General features: G+C 37.3%; 1 protein-coding gene across 1 annotated transcript in view; it reads left to right on the forward strand.

Annotated features, from left to right (window-relative positions):
- LOC122539091 overlaps positions 1–22,897 on the forward strand; it is a gene marked incomplete at its 3' end in the record, with an annotated part of 175,890 nt that overhangs the window by 74,938 nt on the left and 78,055 nt on the right. The window contains exon 2 of the mRNA XM_043673711.1: positions 3,791–3,976. Within this exon, the coding sequence (XP_043529646.1) occupies positions 3,791–3,976 (186 nt within the window). The remainder of the gene's footprint in view (positions 1–3,790; positions 3,977–22,897) is intronic.

The following is a 22,897-nucleotide window of genomic DNA, read 5'->3' on the forward strand; positions in this document are numbered from 1 at the left end:
GTGTTACGTGAATTCTTTATTGGTTACATAAATTTCGACCGGATGGAAATCTCTTAATCAGAGACTCGCGCACAAATGGAAAACCGTGTAAAATGGGCGAAGTGTTTCACCCGGTTAAACATTATGCACGTGTTTCGCCCTTAATTGAAACAGAGGGCCTTCGAGCTTTTTCCTTCAAGGATTTTCCTTAAGTTGAGCTTAAGCGTAATTTATTCGCTTAGGGATCTAGGTTTCCGCGACATGTGCAACTACACACACGCTCGAGGACGACTTTAGCAATTACATCCTCCCGAGTATACAGGTTCGCCACTTTCATTTTTATGCGAGTTATTTTATCGTTGAAAATCGACTCGAGTAAATTCGTGATTCATTCCACTTTCGTTCCTCTGAGAAAAACAAGCGCACGCCGTGGTGTGCCTCGGAATTTCTATGGATGGATTATTCGTCCAGTTATTTACGTACGATAGTGTGCGTGAATTATGGATGCGATACTGGCTGCCACTTTGCGGCTACATCAGCCAGATGTAGCTCCCCTTTAACAACTCTTTTGCCGACTTTCTATGTGCTCCCCGCGTTCTTTTTTTTTTTTTTTTTTTTATCTTCCGTCGACACGATATCGCGTCGTTAAAATGTTTGACGCTAGATAAGAGCGCAACCGTTGCGAAGGAGGCCTCATCGAGCCCTTTCCACGTTTCCGGTCTCACACTGCTTTCCACGGGAGACGGTAGATAAAATCGTTTGCCCGCTCGAATCGAAACGGTAGAATACCGCGGACCGCGTACTATGATAGCGTAACACTATCTAATTCGTTCTTTTATCGTAGCTGTATATTTCACGTTCACTGTTAACATATTCGTGCCGGCTCGTTGTACGCGTATAACGGGGCGTATTTATGGAAATTTGCAAAGTGAAATTATGTTCGAACCTTTGTTTCTTTAGTCCCTTTTGATCGCTTAAGTGGTGTTGCGAGATTATAATTTGTACTATGTATAGAAAGAAAATTGAAGCGCATTTCTCTATTTTCTCTGTTCAAAGATCAGTAATAGAATTAAGTTATGTTAAAAATTTTACAATTAGGTAATGTAAAATAGGAAATTTTCATGGTTTCTAGTATCGAATTTGGGGAATTTGTATCAAATTTCTTATCGTATATGTTTTGAAATTGGCTTTTAGATACATATACATTGTCTAACAATGATAATATATATCAAATTTCTTATCGTATATGTTTTGAAATTGGCTTTTAGATATTACATATACATTGTCTAACAATGATTACTAATATACAGATAGAAGTATTATTTAATTATATCATGTTACTTTATATTATATTATATTATCTCATTTTATATCGTGTTACGTTGGATCAAAGTGATCCAGCGTTGATTGATTAGAGCGAAATTTAATTTCCGATTACCTGTGTTTTCCAATCCTTTACATCTTTGAACTTCAATATCTGACATTTTCATAATCAGAATTTCACGTATAAATGTGCTTCAATTTCGTTTCGCAATAAAATAAAATCCCAAGTTTCTCAGAAGTATAGCCAGTTATACACATAGAAATTATCATCATTCGCTATTCTCGCAGATAGAAAAGTCAAAGACGTAGAAATCGATCATCGAACGCGTCGATCGTGCGTCGTCGTGCAACGTTAACAACGTTTGAAGACGAGAACAAAACTGTAATTCATTAGAACGCGCATGGCGCGAGGTTTGCGCCATTGTGCAAATATTGTAGCAGCGCGTTTGTGTTGTGTGTGCTGTGTGGAGATTGCATCACTGGTACAATGCACAGATAATCGCGGAATCGAGATTCAGATAACGCGTCGCACGTTATTTGAAATTAGTTTCACGTCGCGGCGGCGAACGTAGGGCGGAAGCACGAAAATGGGAAATGGTAAAAATGGAAAGTTAAGGAAAGCTTGCTTCGTTGCTTGCTTCGTATCGCTCTGGCTTCAATTAAAATTGTTTGACAATTCGCGATGAAGTATTCGTTCGTTGTTTCTACGACAAAGCGTCACCGCGAAAGAAACAGTGTGTGTTCAGTTATTATTTTTTATTATTTTGCTATTTCGCGCGTGTCAAGATAAGATTTTCGTGGAATCGACAAGATGGTGGCGTGTGCTTAATTGTTGTACGTTCGTATGTTTTCGTTCGGATCTTCGCACGTTATCTGCAACGTTGTTTCGTGGGAATTCCCCCGTTAAAAGGGGACTGCAGGTGGGTTACTGTGCCGCAACCGGATGTAACCTAGAGTTCCTTTGTGCGTAATTATTTGCCAGGTGTGAAGTCCGACAGATTCATTTGAAATTGACAAAAGAGTCGATAATAATACTTTTTTACACGCAGTGCAATTAGTCATTGAAGATTACATTTACATTTGCAAATTTCAAACATTCAACCCTTTGATAGTTGTTCAAAGAATACAGTCGTCATGAAAAAAACTACCACTTCTTCGGTAACAATGAGCATAGGACGACGAAAAAATAAAATACCTCGCCATTTCATTATAATTTTGTCCAGTCGTCTTTACAGTTGTACAAAAAAAAAAAAAAAAAATATGCACGTACATATTTCTAGAAGAAAATTCCATTATAAAAGAATGAAAGGAACATAAAAATTTTCAACATTTTATTTGTACTAATGCATGTATTGATTAAAATTATAAATGACGATGTGTTTCGTATTACGATGGTATATATCATTCAGGATAATTAGAGGTTGATCAATCTTCGAAATAGAAAAGCCGAATACATCGATGATAAATTTTAAATTTAGTATAGTTTAAATAAGACGCTATCACGACTCTTCAGTCGCAGCATGTATTATCTCTGATAAGATTTGTAAATATTTTCGAATTTATAACGACGGATAAAGATTATTTTCAAAGATATACGAATGGGTTTCGAACAGGTTTGATTTTTATATGTAACATAAGGATTACTTTCTCCTTCTATCTTATCAATCTGAATTTATCAGTTTCTTTGCAGCTTTCTACCTTACCTGCAGGAGGTAGACGAAATTTCTCTGTAGAAAGCGACATTTACTGTAGTAGATATACTTTCCAGTAATGAATACAGTAGAGTGAGTCATTATCGACACGACAAAGATCCTTCTTACCGCGAACATGAGCGAAAATTTAAAAAAAAAGAATGATTATTCGTTATATCCGAATATATCATGCCAATCAGTTATATCAAGGGCTTTATCCCATAAAATAAATAAATGAATGAATAAAATCTTTGATATTATCTTAGAATAAAACTAGATTATTTTTACAAGAATCTTACTTCTGATTTGTACAATATTATCGTAATATTACAATAATATTATATTAACACACATTTACTGTTCAGATTTTAACTTGCAGTAAATAAATATGATTTTTCAAAGTTATGATATTCTCATTTGACAAGAAAGTTCTTTCAACACTGGTCGTACTCCTATCGAAGAATACTCTATCAAAAAATGTGGCACAAATCAACACCGTGCATCGCACAATATTAGACTGCGCGTTTTTATGCAAATATTTTTGACAATATAACAAGGAAAATAAAAAGTTCGATAGAAAATTGTTTCACGCAGCAGAGCACAGTGTTTTCCATATTTCATGTATTTTTTCGTATTATGTATATCATGTGCAACTTCATACGAATCCGCAGTCTACGATGCGCGAGACAGCGAACGTTGTAAGATACATATAATTAGTCTTGTTTGTCATTAAATTCAACCTCGACCGTTCGTAATAAATTTATTTAATAATAAACAATTTCTTATTGAAATTTCAGTGATCAGACAACGCCGCATCGCCATCTACCTGGCAGCCTGCGAGGTTCCCTGAGCTACTCTCACAGCCACCGGCACAATCATCTCCATAGACATGATCCACCGTTGCCACCGGTATACTGCACTCCGCCTCCGCCACCCACCTCCAGTTTCGCCACAGTGCAGCGTGGCTGCGCCCTGCATTCGCGGTAAGTCACCTGGTGGCCAAGCAATTCTGCACATACATCCACGTTAATTGCCATATACGTATACTATACGGTATCCTCGGACGACTGTTACAGCCTCTTTCAATTCTCGATATTTTTTCGACGTTAGTAGCGCGGTGTAACAGCGGCAGCGTCAGACTCGACTCGACATTTCTGGAGACAGATTTTTTTCTTTTACTGAATATTTTAGTTTTCCGTGGTAGGGATAGAATTGAGATACAAATCTGAGATATAATATTTATGACAGATCTGAGAATATTCTTCCATTTCCTTTGGTCTATTTTGTACGCTGGTAATTCTGATGTTGAAAGAAAATTGCATGTAAAATGTTGCGCCAACGTAACGTTGGTCCTTAGTGCATTTATCGTGATATTGTAAATACGTACTTTCTTTGGGTTCTTTAAATTTCATAAAATCACGCACTCCAAGTGAAAAACGTATTAATCAAATCTCTCGAATTTCCCTTTAATCGAAAATAGAATTCTTTCCCCTAATTAAAAGATGGGATCTACCTTGATAATTATGTTTCGAGAAATTGAAGTCCGCGGAACGCCAAGAAAAAAGAAAAAAAAAAAAAAAATGACAAAACAGGAACACGTTGATAAATAAATTTAATTTTGGACGTTACACGCAAGACGACTGAAATATTGAAATCGCGTATTACAATCACGTTAACCAAATTGTTTCACGCAGATTTTGCTGCGACATCTGTTGCGACGTTGTCCGTTAAACGATTAATGTTGTAAATTAATTGAAAGAATGTAAAATATGCGCGTTAACGCGACGTTGGTTCTTAATGGGTCAATTCTTCCCTCACCAGTTCTTCCCTCTTGCTTTTGTCGTGTGTGTACATATGGCGCGTGTACCGAATGCGTACTGAAGGGTGAAAAAGGATTGAATTTCGGGGTGAGGACCCGATGCTGCAGACCCAATTGGCGTGTAATTGTTACGCGAAGGGAAACGAATGCCTACGAGCTGGCGGCGGAAGGGTGAGCTGCGCCCTGGTGCGACTACGTGTGAAATAGAGGAAAAACACGGGATCCTAGGTAAACGCGTGCGATTGCCAATGAATCGGTAGTACGTTCGCGCATCCTAACTAGGGATTGATGTAATACGACGAGGGAACTCGTGTTTTGAAATGTAATCGTGGCGGAAGGATACGTGGATCGAGTGTGTTTAGTGTGATTGAAATACTTTTTAGTGGGAATTGGAAATGAGGGGGAGGATAGGAAGAGTTTTAGCTCGACATTTAACTAGGTATTTAGGTAATATAACTGAAAATTTTTTGTTAACTTATTCGAAATTCAATAACTCCACTAAAAATTCACGTATCGAATATATTTGTATAACTTAATAACGCGTATTTCTATTTTACACCTATTTCTATTAAATGATTAATTGTATGTTGGTCAATTGTATCGCGATATTTGTATTTAATTGTGTTAGTTAGGCGATACTTTATTTATATCAATATTTAACACTCTGTCAGCCAATTATATCGCGATACTTTTAATTAACCGTGTCGATTCGATACGAGAAAACGAGGTAATAAGGATGTAAAAAATAACAAGTGGCTTTCTATTTCGAGTGGAACGGAAACAGCTTGGCGATTAAAGATCTCATTGGGGTGAAGTCTAGTGGCTGCGAAGAGGTTGTTTCCGTTCTGTCTGCTCGGTTAGGCGGGAACTACTTTTACCACTTCCTGTAGAGCAATGGACGAATTTAAGCGGTTCAGTTTAATGTTGACTCGATGCTCTGTAAAGTGGATACGCTTTGGGAATTTTCGATATTAAGTATGTCGGTTGAGTGAAGCACCGAGATACCAACCGAGACGTAGGAAATTGGGGAAAATTCGTGCAATACCAACTTTCTTCCTCGTTAAACTAGTAAATTTAATCAATTCAATCCTCTTCAATTCTCGTTAAATCAATACAGTTGAGAAATTAAGATTTTTATATTACATTTGACAGATTAAAGATATTATTCATATTAGAAGAGAATCATTTACATGAGCCTGAGAAAGAAAAGATAACTTTCGATTCATTAAGTGCCAACACGTACGTTCAATCTCTTGGAACATTCAGCACGATGGAATAAATAATGTGACTGTGCAGAATATGTTACGCAGAATTGTGATATTTATTTGCGCATTTCAATAAAGTGCTAATATCTGATGCAACGAACAAGAACTAGTTCTGGTTGCTACTGTATGCTAATCGGTATTATAGGACTTTTCCCTATTCTACACTGTGAATTACTGAATATTAACGTGTACGTTTAATGTCTCGGAACATTCGTGACAATGGAATAAATAATACGGCTTCGAAATGTGTTACACAGGACCGTGTAATATTTGAAGGAAAGGATTGCTCAGAAGACAGTGAAAATGATTTGTGTGTCGTTCAAATATATCCTCTTTGTAAAAATTTTCACTATAATTATGACAATTTAATTATAACATTATAATTTAAGCTAGGGTGAAAATTCCTGTTCAGTTTTCAAAAATTCAAAATTCAAAATTGAAAAAAAATTAAGTGAAATACGCAAAGTGTAATTCCTTTTATAACAAAAGTTCGCAGTTTATTAACGATTAGACTGAATTGTTCCATCGATTGAAGATCTTTTGATAATAAAATGACTTTCAATGATAAGTGATTTACACTGATTGATTTTCAATTCGATCAAATATTTGGTGAAAAAAATTTAATCGATGTCGTACTTTGATTGACGTATGTACTCCTACGCATTTTCAATTCTTCGAATCATTGGAAACCTTAATATTGAACGACAGAGAGCATCCACCGAATAGAATTCGAAAATCAATCACACGTCTCTGCCGCGAGGAAGAATTACGAGCAGAAATCACCGTTGCGTCGTTTTCGGAAAACATTTTAATTTGCATGGGCGCGAATCTTGATGACACTCTCGTACACGGTTAACCTCGATTCATCGCGGAGAACGTATCGGGACGAGGGTGACGCGTTTTGCATTCCGGTTTCGATGTGGCTGCCACCGCCACCCCCCGAACGAGTAACCGTCTCGCGCAAAAATCGGACCCATGGGTCACGTTTCACCAGGTTCACGGGGATTACGGAAACGCTCTCCGATACGTGTACAAATTACACGTTGCTAGCTTCTGTGTGTGTGTGTGTGTGTGTCGTCTGTGCACGCCGCGAATCCTCTTCCACTTCCTCTACCTCTTCCTCCTCGACCACCGACTCTGAAAATAAAACCTCCCTTTATCGACTGTCGCGCCCTTTTCCCCTTTCTCTTCCCGTTTTTCCATCGTGTCGCGCTCGTGTTTTACCCTTGTTCGTCCCTTCTGTCAATTTGACGCATTTCCCACACAAAGTTATGTTATTTCGCGGCGCGAAAGTAAATTCGCGCGTCAGTCTGTGATACGTATCCACTTCCCTGATGCATAACGCCGGTTTCTGAGATTTTTCAATGCTGCTGTGGATGGTATTTGTTTGTAAAAAGTAAAAAGACCTTGTCAATCCGACGTATGTATCTCCCACGTATTTTAGAATGATCTATTTTATTATCTATCACTGTTTTATGTTGTGGAATTATTGCACCATAATTGTTCATTCAATATGGTATCTATAGCTTTAAATACTTGTTTCGAGTCAAGAGAGAAAGTAAGAGAGAAAGAGAGAGAGAGAGAGAGAGAGAGAGAGAGAGAGAGAGAGAGAGAGAGAGAGAGAGAGAGAGAGGAAGATGCACAAATACTATAATAATTAAGATATCTGCATTTTTTGAATTTTTCCTTTTAATTTTAATGTTATCGATATTCAACATTTTACGTTCAAAATAAATTCCCTCGATAATTAAACGTGACATCGCCAAATCACACAGTTCTTTCTAACGATGATAAATAATAAATAATTTATGTCGGAATCCAATACGATTATTTTATAGTCTACTTCATTGTATGTACATATCGTTAGATAGAAGCAGCAGATACACGACACAGCCTGTGTATTCTACATTCGACGTTTGAATTTAAATTTTGAAAACAGAATGTACATCGTTTCAACGTAATTTTCAACTCCAAGTGTCAAGAATGAAATCTTTTCGCACAAATACCAGTATCGTGCCGAACGCGATATCGTGCGATTGAATGTACATTCAAGACAATGAAACTTATCTCTTCGAATCTTTACTCGTTACACTCTGCGCATCGTAGAACTCTCTTTCTTCACGCTGCTCCTAACCCATTAAACCCATTTAAATAATCAACCGGACGAGAACACCCTTCCCAGACACCCTCCCTTTCTATTTGTCCTTCTTTTTCCGGCTCCAGCCCTTGTCGCCTCTCACGTCTACCGATTCTTTTATTACTTCGCTCTTTCCCCCTTACCCGCTCCCCCGTTTCAGCGTTTTCTCTCGCTTCTCCTCTTCTCGATAACGGGAATTTATGTCTTTAATTCTTCCGCCAGGATTCGTTAACAATTTTAGCCGAGACTCGGAAACTCTGTAATTACGAACGGCGGGGTTCAGAGACTACGGGGGATGAGTTTGAAGGGTGGATGGTCTACTGAGATTTCGATGAGCCTGCGTTATCTTCCGAATGTAATACGGGATGGGAGTTTGAAGGGGATAGGCTGTGATAAATAGTGTGCGGATTCGCATGCGTTTCTTCAGTTTTGAAGAATACAACTGAAGAAATACAACGCTGGATGGAAATTTCTTTTTATTCATGTTCTTGCGGTGAACATTTTATTTTACACATTTCCGCGTGTTACACGCATTTGTCCGCGTGGGATTTTTGCAACTTTTAGTTTTCCACGAACGAGTGAAAATCCGCTTTCAAATCGATAAATGATGGGTGACGTAAATTTTATAATTGTTTGATTTGTAAACGTAGGATCAGCTTTATACAACAACAATATTTTTCATTCATTAATTTCTAATATATAATAATAATAATAATAATAATATGTAACACAATATGTGATGCATAATAATCATGTGTATCTATTATAATATCTAATAATATATATCTTTGTATATTAGATCCTGAATATTTCAGTTTTTTAATACAAAAGTAGAACGAACATACAAGTCTGAAAGCTCCTTTCGAATTATACAGTCGAATCTCGAGAGGCAGAAAATAATCTTCGAGTTATGGAAATTTCGTCTTATCGATTTTTTAAGTAAGGCAGATTTAAGCAACGCGAAAAATCCAACTTATAGCTGGTGTAAAAAAGTTAGTTCCCGGTTTTATAAAAGAAAGGAGAAAAATCTTCGAGCTACGAGAAGTTCGTCATATCGAATTTTCAAGTAAGAAAGATTTAATGAACGAAATTTCGGCTTAACAGGAGGGATTGCTTTGCACGATCGTTAATCCTCGCGAAGATGTAAAGCAAGCTTTGCTGTTTAATTTTTTTCGTTTAGAATTCGTTTCATCATTAGAATATAAACATTCGCAGAGTTAGTGTGCGTTAATTGCACCTTTCGTTTCATTTAAAAATTTTTACAACGAAAGAGATTATCATCTAGAATTCGAAGAAAATTCGAAGAAAATAAGCGAAAATCGTTGTTTCTCTATATTCTTATTGTTAATAAAATTAATAGATTCTCAAAAAATACGAAACGTTCCATTTCGTTCTGTTTCAACAGTATGTGTATACCGGCGTTTCTTACGTTCGATGGTATCGTTTCCATTATATTTTCTCAAATATTATTTTACGTGTTTGAAGAAGAAAGAAATCGTTCCAGGTTTGATCGATTTCTTCCCACAGGACTTATACGTTTCGGTGTATTACCGTGCATTCTTGAAATACCGACGTCGCTGTCGAATTTGTTGTTTTCATCATAGTGGGCGTTATCCTAATCATTCTTGCGGAGTTAACGTTTGAATTTTATACTTTAAACGAAGCTAAAATCTTGTGTATTTTCTTTTTCTTTTTTGCTTTTGTTCAAACAATTGATCCAAGAGAAACTTTAAACAGAACTCCTTCAGTATCGAGATATAATTATTATTATATCTATCTATTTAATTAGTATATTAGAATACATATGTACGAGCTAATATTCTACAAGGAATATTATAGCATTCGTGGATGATTTACGGCACACAGTAGATGTACAAATGTCTGCAGCGTTCGAAGCAAGGAATCGAAACCTATCGAGCACCGTCGATTCGCGAATTGCGCTACCAATTACACCAAGTAGGCAATCAGGAATCACTATGGCTATCGAGCATTTCGGCCACACCTGCCATTAGGTGAATCGATTCTGAATCACCCCGTTTCGCTTCTATATCGCGTTAGGTGTCTCTCTATTGCTATCACATGACGAGATGTAGAAGTGTGTCGCGTTCTATGTTGATTCGAGGTTATTAGAAATCTCTGTAGATGGTTGGCGCCAAGAGGGTGGAATATTTAGACGCGACACCGGATTCCATTCTGGCTAGAACGACGGAGACACGATACGACGGAGTTTCGATACGACTGAATAAAAACCGCGAGACGAGTTCCTTCTTTTCTAGATAAGGCAGTTCTACCAATATTATCGTTCAGTGATATTAATAAACTTCAGTAACAAAGTGAATCTTAAACAAATTTAAAAGAGGGGAAAATTTCCGAAAAAGAATCAGCATCCACAACATTACAATCTAATTTAATTTCGCAGCAAATTACGCATCTACTTTGTATTCCACGAGCACACACTCGTCGCCTCTACGCAGTTGACAGGTTAAACAAGACGAGTCAAAGTGAAAAAAAGGACGATAAACATTTTGGGCTAATTTGACGAGCGAAGGTGGTGGACTGGCGAACGACTGGGAAATCAGAGAGCGAGCATCGGCTCGACGAAAGTTTACATTCAACTTATTTCGTTTTCAACGGCTCCCGGAACCACCCTCGAAACTATCCCGGCACAGCGAGTTCCAAGTTCCGTCGTGGTTTTCCACCATTAAAAGTCTTCGCCGCTTTTCTAATTAGGCCGCCCGAGCTTCTGAATAAAAATGTTATCGCCTTTTAGGAAATCCGGCATGCTGTCCTCTCTTTTCCCGTTTTTCCCGCATTCGCTTCAGTGTCTTTCTTCCATTTCTACTCCAATTTTTATTAACTATATCGAGAAATCAGCGATTAAGAATTTAGAAACCAGCGCCTAAGAATCTAGAAACCAGCCCCTAAGAAACTAAAGAGAAAGATATATATATATATATATATATATATATATATAGAGAGAGAGAGAGAGAGAGAGAGATATATTATTAAAACGTTAAAAATAATGTTAAATATTAATTGTGTTTAACGTTTATGAGTAATTAATTAATTTAATTTAATTGTCATGGGGTTAATGAAATTAATTGAGGGTTGAAATTGTCAGTTGTACGTGGTTCTTTTAAAGACGTGGTAAATTGGTTTTTTAAAGAGATAATTTGAAATTTAGAATGTTCTGTTTTAGTTGTGTATAAAAGATAGGAGAGTTTGGTAAATTTATATGGGAGATAATTGGCAATTAAGGAGGATCAGTTTTTCTTCCAAAAATTGCTCTTCTTCTCTCCTTTCTTTGCTGCTTTCTTACCCTGGCTAAATAACTGCAATTTGCATACATAATTTCGCAACTACATGATTAATATTCTCATACAGTGGTTCACGATAGTCCAAAGTTCTCCGTATTCGCTTTATCAATTTCGAAATAATGCAACAAATGCTGTAATTACACGTCCACTTTCGTTGAAAGCTCTCTTGCTTCTTTACTTTACAAAAGCAGAAACGAAAACAAAAAAGGAAAAAAAAAAAAGAGGAAAAGTGAAAGGAGGAAAAAAATAAACCGCGAAACCATTTTACTCTAGTCCATTTCCGCTCTAGTTAGACACGATTCCCCAAACATCCGCAACAAAGCTGTGAAGCTCTTCGAAAACTCGCCAACCCTCGAGCCCGGTTGTTCGTCTACCCTTCAGGCAAGCGATAACGCGCGATTAACGCCCTCGTTATCCGTCATAGCCCGGTTTTTTCCACCCTTCTTGCACGTTCCTCCAAGCCCATCAGCGCCGGCTTCGGTTTTGCCAATGGAAATTTCTTTCCTCGCCTTTTATCCTCCTGTCCAATCCTCGAGCGTTTTCTCGCCCGAATGAGCCAGAATCTCGCTAGACGCCACACGCTGTTCGCGGGTGGAAGAAACACTATCGCGGGGTCGGGACTTCCGGATTAAGCGACACCGCTTACTTTCTGTATCTTGTTCAATCTCTTGCCTTTGCTCCTGGGTCTTTGTGAAAACGTGAAATGGAATTGAAAGCTGGTCGGGCTGTTTCGCGTGTATTCCTTCCACCTAGGTTCTAGGTCGAAGGTTGGAGAACTGGGATTTAAAGATTCTATATTCTAAATTCTACATTTCAATTTTTAGCTTCTTGCTTCTTGCTTCTTAGATTTTAGATTGTAGATTATAGATTCTAGAGTCTGAGCGTCTAAGAATCTAAAAACCAGTGACTAGGAATGTAGAAACTAAAGAGAGAGAGAGAGAGATAGATAGAGGGAGGAGAGTGTAATTAATAATTTATGTCAGATGTTCAGAAAATTAAATTGAAATTACTGCAGGTATCTTTTTCTTACTTCGGAGTAGAATGCAATGTATACATTCCCTACAATATTGGCGTGGAAACACTTTCTCGGTGGTGTGGCTTGACATTGGTGGTTGCGTGTAGCACGCACGTACTATTATCTAGTACAACGCAAATTCCTAAACAACCAAGGGACAAGATTATTCAAAAAATAGAAGGGGAGATGATTGGATGCCGTTTGCAAGAAACGGACGATAAACTCACGTACTCGCGAGAATCGCGTTTCAGAGAGGATAGGTCAAGCTAACGACGTGGCAGTCCGATCGATTTTCAGGAAATTGAAGGATAGTAGCTGCAACTGGATTAAGCTTTTAGAAGGCAAAGCCGATCTCTCTCTCTCTCTCTCTCTCTCTCTCTCTCTCTTTCTTTTCCATTGTAGCTACTCGAGCGTTATTTCGTTACCGGTCAAAGTAATACCGTTGTGCTAGGTGAACGGGCGGACGCTAGATTTCCAGCTGGAATCCGTTATTACGTTCCGAAAGATTGTTATCCCCCTGCTTTCGCATCGATTCGGTTACCTGTTCGGTGTATTTTCTCTTTACAATCTGCTTCCTTCCTCTCGACAACCGGGGATATGTATGTACCTCGCGAGAAGCTCACGCCGATCGTCGGAACCTTCTCCGATTCGATACTCGTTGTAAATCTTCACGAGGACGACGGGCAAATAGAAGCGGCACTATCGAAATAAATGCGAACGGATGTCTGCATCAGTTCTTGGATTTCTGTCCTGCGATACCTGTTACACGTGTATTCAATAACCTTGTGGTCGTGTAACGTACGGGAGTTTCTAGTTTATAATTTTTGCAGTCTATCATTCAAATCTATGTATTCATTGTACTTTAAATTTAGATCTACGTTGATCCAGTTCGATAGATTCCAAATTATAGATAATAATTTTATGTGTACTTTGTTTAGAGCATAATTCTTGTTGCGATAATATTGTTTTAGGACGTATTGTACTTGATCTATCTAATGTTAGATCCACTTTGGTAGATTTAAATTTAATATTTGATATTATATATATATATATATATATATTTATTTATAAAGTATAGAAATCTGTGCATTGGGATATGTATATATAACAATATGTGTATATGTATATTAAGATTTTCACAGAAAAACTTCTCAATATACAGGATTTAATACGTATAATGTACATTTCATATATAACGAAAATACAGAAAATATCGCTGTTTTATTAAATGGTACGGAAGATATCTGTTTTTATTTTTATCCTTACTCCAGCTGTACTCATATTTCGCTGTATCAGTTGTCTTTAAATGCAAAGAATAACAACAGACAGGTATCTCGAACGGAAACTGAAATCGAGCCGAGTTTGAAATTTTCTATAAAATTTTATTTTGAAAATGGTAGAAAGACGAGCGAAGGGAAACAACGTGGGTCGAATGAAAACAGCTCTTCTTCGTACAGAAAGATATCGCCGAGTTTTCTCAACGTCGTGTATTTACGTCTCGCTCAGGTGGATTTATCTTTGCAATTACGTCTCCGAAATAAACGTTAATAAACCATCGGGAAATATGCTCGCAATGGCGCGCAATCGCTATTCGAGTCGTTACATTGAAACGTTATCGTTAAATTTTTATTTCCTGCGTGTTGTTATTCCACGCACAAATAATTTGAAAGTTGATTGCTCTCGAAACTTCCTCGAAACGACATCCTGTCACGGAATTGAGATGGAATGCGAATTACAGAGGTTTAAAGGATCGAGGTTTTACTCCCCCGATGAAGTTCTAGCCTTTACTGTTTTGCTTTAATCTCCATGTTAATCGGGCGAAATGAAAGCCAAATAATATCAACGAAATAAATAATAACACGATATCCTCCATCATTTGCTATTCATTGATCCGCTCGGGAATTACTTTGTTTAAACCTTTTTCTTGCAAATGGATCGCGAACGTTTGTGTATTTCTGCGAAATGTAAGATCGCAGAAATTTATATTTATGGGATATGTACGATATGCATACATATATACATAATTGATATGGAAAGCGTTTATATAGTGGATGAAAAATTGTCAATTTTTCACAAAAGATATTCACAATTTCAAAAATTTCATTTCGTGCACTTTTGCATTGCATTTCATTACAAAAATACCAAATTAATTGTTTGCAACAATTTTTCTTTCGGGATCTATTGGATTCTGGGATCAAATCCTGACGACTTTGTTAAAAAAATTTTTTTAATTTTATCTTTTTAGATCAATTACGGATTCAGTTACAAAAGGAAATCTTCTAGCGCCTGACAATGACGTTTGAATGTGAAAAAAAATTTCCAAACGACGTGGTAACATTTCTTAAAGAAAGATGTCAGTGCAATCATTCGTCAAAGATCGTTTGACCTTTTTATCCCTTCTTAATATCATCGTTCTTAATGAATTGAACACTGTCGTTCACCGATGTTATCGTAATCTCCAGTAACATATCCAGAGGACAGTAACATATTTTGTTTTTTCTTGAGAGTAAATCGTCGTTCGACTGTCGGTCGCGCGAACGACATTCGATTACCGACTCCCATTCCGTCCCAGTCCGTTGTCGATGCAACGAGCGAACGTCGCGGCAAAGCTATCGTTCTGCGATTATTCTTTCGAAAATAATCGGTCGACGATTCGTCGACGTGCGTCGAGGGGAGGAAAAAAGAAAAAAGAAAAAAAAAAAAAAAGGAAAAGAAAAAAGAAAAGAGCGACAGTGGCGCAGTCGTGGGACGAACGAACGAGTTCGTTGGAAAGCTCGACGGGACTTTTTCAATCGGGCGGGGATGCGCCTGGAATCCGAGCCCCTTTGTCTCCATTTTCCAATTTCAGCGACGCGGCTCGAAACGAGAGCTCGCGATCATAATTACCGGCATTCTAGGATACAAGTACGCCTAATGAATAAACGCGCTGCGCTACGCTCTAGCCGGGCTTCTTTAAACCCTGTTGCCTTCTCACTCCGACTACTTTGCCATTTTCAAAACAGATTTTCGCCATTTTCTTTCTTTTCTTCTTTGATTCCATGTTTCGAGGAATCCTGTGCTGCTCTGTTTCGCGCTGCTTCGATACGTTTGCTTGAGATCGAGTATAGTTCTCTCGTTGTTGGTTGAATCGTTATTCATAGTGTTGGTCGTTTACAATATTATACTGTAATATAGTGTTATAGTAGTGTTATATTGTGCGCAATTACATAGTATCTGTATTATATCATAGTATTGCTAACGAATCATTGGGAACTGAATCATTTTATAGTTTAAATACTATATAATAATATATAATACTATATTTACTATATAGTATTTAAACTATACTATAGTTTAAATACTATATAATAATAATATGTAATACATAGAAAACAGTATTGTTTTTCGGCGTTGTTCTGCATTCATTTAATATTTGAAGAATATATATAGCAGCACTATAGTCTTTTTTGTTGAATCATTTCAATCAGCACTCTCGATTCTATCATCTAAGATTCCTTTTGAATTACTATGATCAATTCGTTTATAATCAGAACAATAAGAAACCAGTTAATCTTGGATTATCTTATGGTTAACGACAAACAATCGATTATTTTATATATGTATAAATGTAAATTCAAATTACATATATATATATGTAAATTCGAGTACTTTGTACATGTATTACATTCAGATTTATTAATTTCTGATTTGAATATATTTATAGAAGAACAAAAGTCAAAGTTTTGGTCAACTTTGTATTCAACAGTGTAATTCTACATTTCATATATTCGAATTGAATGAGATGTTTTCAGTCGAAGTACATACGTCCGTTGGATGGGTTAATCCGTGAGTGACATAAATTTCATTGGAAAATAACGATCTTCGTAAAATGTCTGCGACTGGCAAATGTATTAAAACGTAATCTTCTTACAGTCTGATTTCATGCGTCTAGCAATATTTCACGTTTCACATTTGTACGTTGCTGTGTTAATTAAATTTCAAAGTGTAGAAATACCGCCCGCCTAATAGAAATTATCGACATCATGAAAGACAATCATAAAAATCATCGACAAACGTCACTTTAATGAGTCAGTTGTATTTTCGTATTCACAATCGATGAATGATTATCGTTATTTTTAAATTAGCAATAGAGTATATTTTTTGAAATTTTTACAAAGTCGTAGAATCTAAATGGATTAATGAATTAATTTCCAATGTTTATGTATTATTATTCGACAATGTAAATCGATCGAAAAGGACTTGTGATTCTTAGTTCCCTGACGAGTATAATTTCGTCATACGAAAAGAACAAAATATCTCATATTTTTGTTATAGTTCAATCCAAATTTAATTATAATTAATTAATTACAGAAAGAATACTTGTTAACTGAATGCTGGTCAGTTAATTTTCGATCATTAGTTAAAATCAACTAATGATAAATTTTATTGTAACTTAGAGTCATCTTTAAGATTTGCACTAAAGAGTGCTTTACTCTATTTAATTTTATTACGATTCAATTCAAGTTTAAAGCAGGTGAACTTGTTCTGCGTTTGACGAGTACATTCGTCAAGTCCCTTCGTTTCAATTACACATTGCAGATACACATTTCCAAAACAGGATCACGGGTAATCGATGGAACAGCGAAACAAGTGAAATGTGTGAGAGAAGAAGTATCGCCGATCTCGAGTCACTACGATCGATTTAATCTGGTCGCAAAGCAAGTCAGGGAACAAGCTGCACACATTCCCGCGAGGCCTGAGCCTCGTGTAATGAAAGTATTTGCGAGGTGTAGTTAAACTGCACGAGAAACAGGAAGGTTCGATAGAGAGAGGATCTAACACTGGCGAAGCGCGATCTACGAGCGGCCATCTGTTATTTACAGAACGGGGACAACGGTATTTTTCCGAAAACGAAAATTTATCCGACCTCCCTTTAGCGAAAGCATTAGGGTGTCGTCATCGCTCTAAGGAAATTCTAATCTAGATTTTCTTCTGTGTTTAGTTCGCGAATAGAATTTATGTTAGTGAAAAGAATTTGAATGACAGTTCCCGAGACGAGGAAAATCTCGAAGGAGCAGAAAGTTGAGATGCTCTGACAATATACATGGGCATAGAGTTCATTGAAAAATGCGATCAGAGAGAAAGAGAGAACAAGATTAAACTAAATAATTTGTTCAAGCTCATCTCCAATTGTGTCATGCATATATATAATTGCTAATATAACTGTAAAAATTAAAATCACGACGAAAGAAAAGAAACACTCTGTGCAACCTAGTTTAGATCAGCGAAATTAATAAGTCAGTAAATAACTCGTTCAAACTCATCTCCAATCGCGTTACAATTGTGTAACCAATACATCATCCTGCGTCGTTTTCCTTCAAATTATCAATTTTCTTCGACGATGATCGACTATCGCTTCGCGGGAATACTACGACCGCACGAATGATTAACGAATTCCGCAGAGGAACCTGCGTATTAAGACCAAACAAGGGAAGGAACGCTCGAATCCCAGCGAGTATTTGCTTTTGCGGCTGATCCAGCCTCCGAGTATCGAAGCCAATTACACGGCAGGCTTTCCGAACGTACGAACGATAATTCCGGGATGAATCGATCCTTTGGAACAGCCGGAAGTTCGTTGGCCTGCGGTCGATGAAAGTAAACTCTCGATGAACAGTCGCGGGAGGGCTTCGATTTGAAGTTGTAATTGCCAACAGGCTACACAGGCAGGTTGAAAAATCAGTCAGTTCATTGCTAAGCATTTGTTTTTTTTTTTTACGTTATTGTTTATATCGTGCAATATGAATGAGAATTTAAAAAAGAATTAAGAGTTGTCTTAAGAGTTAATCGTGACTCTAATCATCAATTTGTTTCCAATCTTCTTGATATGGGTATGTTTACATTTTGCTATAGTTCGACTGTCGCGATTATAAATCTGTGCTTTCTTTTTTCATCGTGTACGACATTTTGTTTGTTCATGATACAACTGAATAGTATAAAACGAAGGAACGGACGTTTCCTTTCGTTCTCGAATCCATCGCGATGGGTGTTAAGCGCGTCATGCGAGGTGCAATCGTCGTAAAACCCATCTCGTTCACAATTATAGCGGAAAGTTTATCGCCTGCGCCACGGCCCGGAGTTCGATTGCTGAAAAATTCAGATTGCTCTGCTTCTGTTTAACGATTCCATCTTCGACGATGGATCAATTCACTTATTCATAAGCAGCCGGCTCGTCGGTAATTCATGGCCGAAGTACCGGGCGCATGCTCGCCTTTACCTTCTGCATAATGCAGCGGTGTCACGTGCAACGGCACGTGCGCACCCTCGGATCCATAGCCGGTAGGGATGGGATCGAGCTCGATGTGCGCCTACGTACTCTCGATTCAGCTCTAACGCCATCTAATTGCAAGTTTTTCGTTTCGGCGAGTAGAAGAAAGAGTGAAAAATAAAATGTTTTCGTTCGAGGCTTTCCTTTTTCGAGCAAATCGGCTTTTGAACGTTGAAAGGATTTCATTCGATTTATTTTTTATACTTATTCTTTCACTTGTATTTTATTTCTATACAGCGCGCGCATACGTACGCCAATGAAATTTATTATTTATGTACATTCAGTCGTACGTCACTCAATTCCATATCGAGTGTAGAACGTGTCAGAGGAATTGAGAACGGTCCTGATTTAATGGCCATTCACTGTATTGTGCTCGCGAGATACTCAACTCCATTTCCTAATAGCCGGTGCTCCTCTTCGAATTTTCTTCTTCCCTTCTTCTCTTTTTCCCGCCGTCTAGTTCAGCTTGACCGAGGCAAAAGCAACCTGTCGCCTCTCGAGAATCCTTCTTTCCCCTCCTGTGACCCGAAATTTTCACGAAAGTCTCGCCGCTGCCCTCCCCTGAAGGCGATCGTCGCTGCTGTGAATCGGTCGTCGCCTGCCGCAAAAAAAAAAAAGAAGAAAGAAAGAAAAAAAATTCATCGAAGCCCTTTGTGCGCTCGTTCTACTTTCCCTTGTCGCCGTATCCGGTTCGCCGGCATTCAGGGTAGATTTCTAGCTAACAGAGCGACCGGGATACCGTACCAGTTCCTTTCCTCCAAGGTGTAGCCGTGTTTTCTCGCATTTCAGACGTTGTCGAAAAGCATCGATGGGCTCATTGAGAATTTAGGGATATTTATTTGAAATGAAGTGTCTGATGGAAACAACGAGCAATATGTTAGTTCGTCGTCTTTCTTTTATTTCTGATTTTACTTTGCGCATCTTCTACTGACTTGACTTCTTTGAATTTTAAAGACACTCAGCCATGGAAAGTCTGTGTATACTTGTCGAATTTCAAATAGTTCTTTTTATAGAATCTTTCATCAGTAAGGAAAGAAAAGTGTTCGGTCAATGGAATGATTACTTCTCTGGTATTAAATTACACGCAGTTGCAAATATCAAGTATTTAAAGAGGAATAGGAATTGTCTTTTTTATTTTCTTACTCAGAAAACATAAATAAATCAGAATAAAAAAAAAATAACGAGATTTAGTACAAAATTATCGTAGGTTGAAGTAGACGCAGTACGCTTTTTATTATTATTATTGGATATTATAATCATAATAAATTTCATTCACTTTTTTCATATATATATATAATATAAATTTTCATGAGATCATACTTTTACTTCATTGACACAAATACGAAAGAACAGAATACATGCGAATAAAAATCTACGAATCGTCCAAAACATTTCAATGACTTTCGATAAAATCAGAATTCAAAGTTTGCCGCAAAGATGATTAAAAGTTAATCGCTAGGAAAACACTCCAAATGAATTGAACCCATCGCTGCAGTTTGCAGACGACGATAGAACAGACAATAATAGGAAATCTGTAGAGAATATTACGCGGTTTACGTTATCAAAGTAGTATCACCGTATATTCTTCTGCAACGTGTTATTTTCATTCTATACTCGCGCGGCGAGTATTTCTCGATTACTCTCGGCTTAATAAACCGAGATAATGAAATTAACTTTCGTTTACTCCTTGCGTTTTTATTACAGAGCGTCTCCTTATTAAACTTGATCGAACTAACACTACCTCTTCGTAAACTTTGTGAAACATTATTTTTCTTCTTTATTTTTTTCCTTTCTCCCTTTGTCTCCAGCTTGCATCCCCCTATATTTTTCTTCTCCCATTTACCATCTTTCACCTTGTATATATATATATATATATATATATGTATGTGCGTCCGCTTACAATCTGCTATCGCGTACTTTCCTGATTCTCGTTCAACCCTTTCCATCTCTTTCTTTTCCCGGCTCCTTTTTTCACTCTTATCTATGTACCACCATCCTTGTACCCACGATCCCCTTCACCGCATTCATTATTATTCTCTCGCGTTCTTCTTCCGCCTCTACGTTCTATTCTTTATTTCTCCGTACCCTGTCCTCTGCTTTAGATTTCCCGTACTTTATCCTTGCTACTGTCTTCGGTCCTGTTCAGTTTTTTTTTTTTTTTTTTTTTTAAATCAATATTCAAAACATGACGAGCAATGAAAAACAGTTCGACGAATGGAAAGAAACTTGTTTCAAGGCAAGAATTATCAATGATTACAATTGGTATCGAAATATCAGAATAAAGGGTCGATAGAGAAAAAGGTTTTTAAATGCTGCGAAGAACGTTTTATTTTTATTTCGATACCTTGACAAAACATTATTCAAATGTTTGAAAATACATTTTACGAAGAATCACCAGTACGACAACGACGCTCGCGAAATTTTATATATTAATTTTATATATATTTATGAAGATAATTATCAAATAATACACGTTAGACATTATTATAACAGATTTATTTCACTTTGAATTTTATGTATTTTTCCACATTACAAGCAGTCTTGTCTATATACATTCACGTACCTCCAAAGTTTTTCTCGATTTTCTTTCTTTTCTTTCTTCCTTCGAACTTTGATCCACGGTTCCTCCTCCAGCTATCGTCTCTTATCTCTGTCGATATTCAGCATCTTTATCGAACAACGAAAGCAACAGTTCGACGAGTGGAAGCAACTCGGCTAATCCTGCGACAGGCTCGTTTGTGAGACACATGGTAGCTACGTGGGAAATCACGTGCATCCAACGGCGCATCGTAGATCTTCCTAATGGGCCGTTGCCCCGATGCATTGGTTTCCTCCTGTCTCCTTAAACCTGCAACTACCGACGATTAAAGTTTACCTATTTACCTTGATCTAATCAGAGGTATACGCGTACGTTCGAAGAAGCACGCATTGCAGAGAGTTTATTCGTACCTACGAGGGGGAATGGTGGGGAAATTTTTCGAAAAATCGAGCTTTAAGCTTATCCGTGAAGAGAATGTTGAATGTAATGCGTCGTGTAATATTTTTGATACTTGAAACAACCGGTCTTTAATGCGTATACATGTCACGTACGAAATATTCTACGTACAATTTAAATGTTAGCGATCGAAAGTCAAGGACTCGTACAAACATTGTATTCCCGATTTTGATAAAAATAGTAATGTCTTTTCAGCAATTGCGAGAAAAAGAAAATTTGAAATCTATCGTATTGATGGCTTGTTCTAGTGTTAATATGATATAATTGATATCAATAAAACTAATAATGTATAACGTACAACATAATAAAACTAATATAACTAATGTTATATTTACACAGCTGAATATAAATATAACGAGATTCTTACGAGATTAAGTCTATTATTAGATTCTAAAATAATTATGTAAAATAAAATTTAATATTTAAAATCTAGATATCTAAAATAATTCGTTTCCTTCATAATTTCAGTCGAATTTAAGGCGTCGTACTTGGACGTATTAAAAGTCAAATCCCCAAATTAAACCAACCGATCTATTTCCGCTTCGCGAAACGATCGCTCCAACTCCGTGCAGAAACGAACGAACGTTTAAATTCTCGTGTGACATTTACTTCAGCGTCTGTTTTCCAGTTTCTGTGTTGCCGATTCCCCTTCGAGCGTCCCATTTCTAGTTTCCATTAGTAATCTAACGGAATTGCGACGGTTAGGGGTTGCGTGACGATGGCGTTTCGTTGACGATGCTACAACGAGACAACGTCGATTCGTCTGGGAATTGCTGTCGGTGTCGCGGACCCGAGTCCCTGGAATTAGATATTAATTAGTGACAAATGATTCAATTAATCCGCGTATCGGCGTAGCTGGCTCCCAAGGCGACGTGGCCTCGCGCTTGTTTCGAGTATCACTCGAATTATGATGGCTGCTAAGGGCTCCGGTGTCTCAATGCTTGAGACGTTCCGTAATGTGTTGACAACCAGTTTAATATAAAAAATTTAGAACGTGTTCATTTTGTGTTCTTTCTTTCTTTCTGTTCTTTTTTTTTTTTTTTTTTTTTTTT

The sequence above is a fragment of the Frieseomelitta varia genome, unplaced genomic scaffold (genome assembly GCF_011392965.1).
Source record: "Frieseomelitta varia isolate USP_RPSP 00005682 unplaced genomic scaffold, Fvar_1.2 scaffold_190, whole genome shotgun sequence".
NCBI classification, from domain to species: domain Eukaryota; kingdom Metazoa; phylum Arthropoda; class Insecta; order Hymenoptera; family Apidae; genus Frieseomelitta; species Frieseomelitta varia.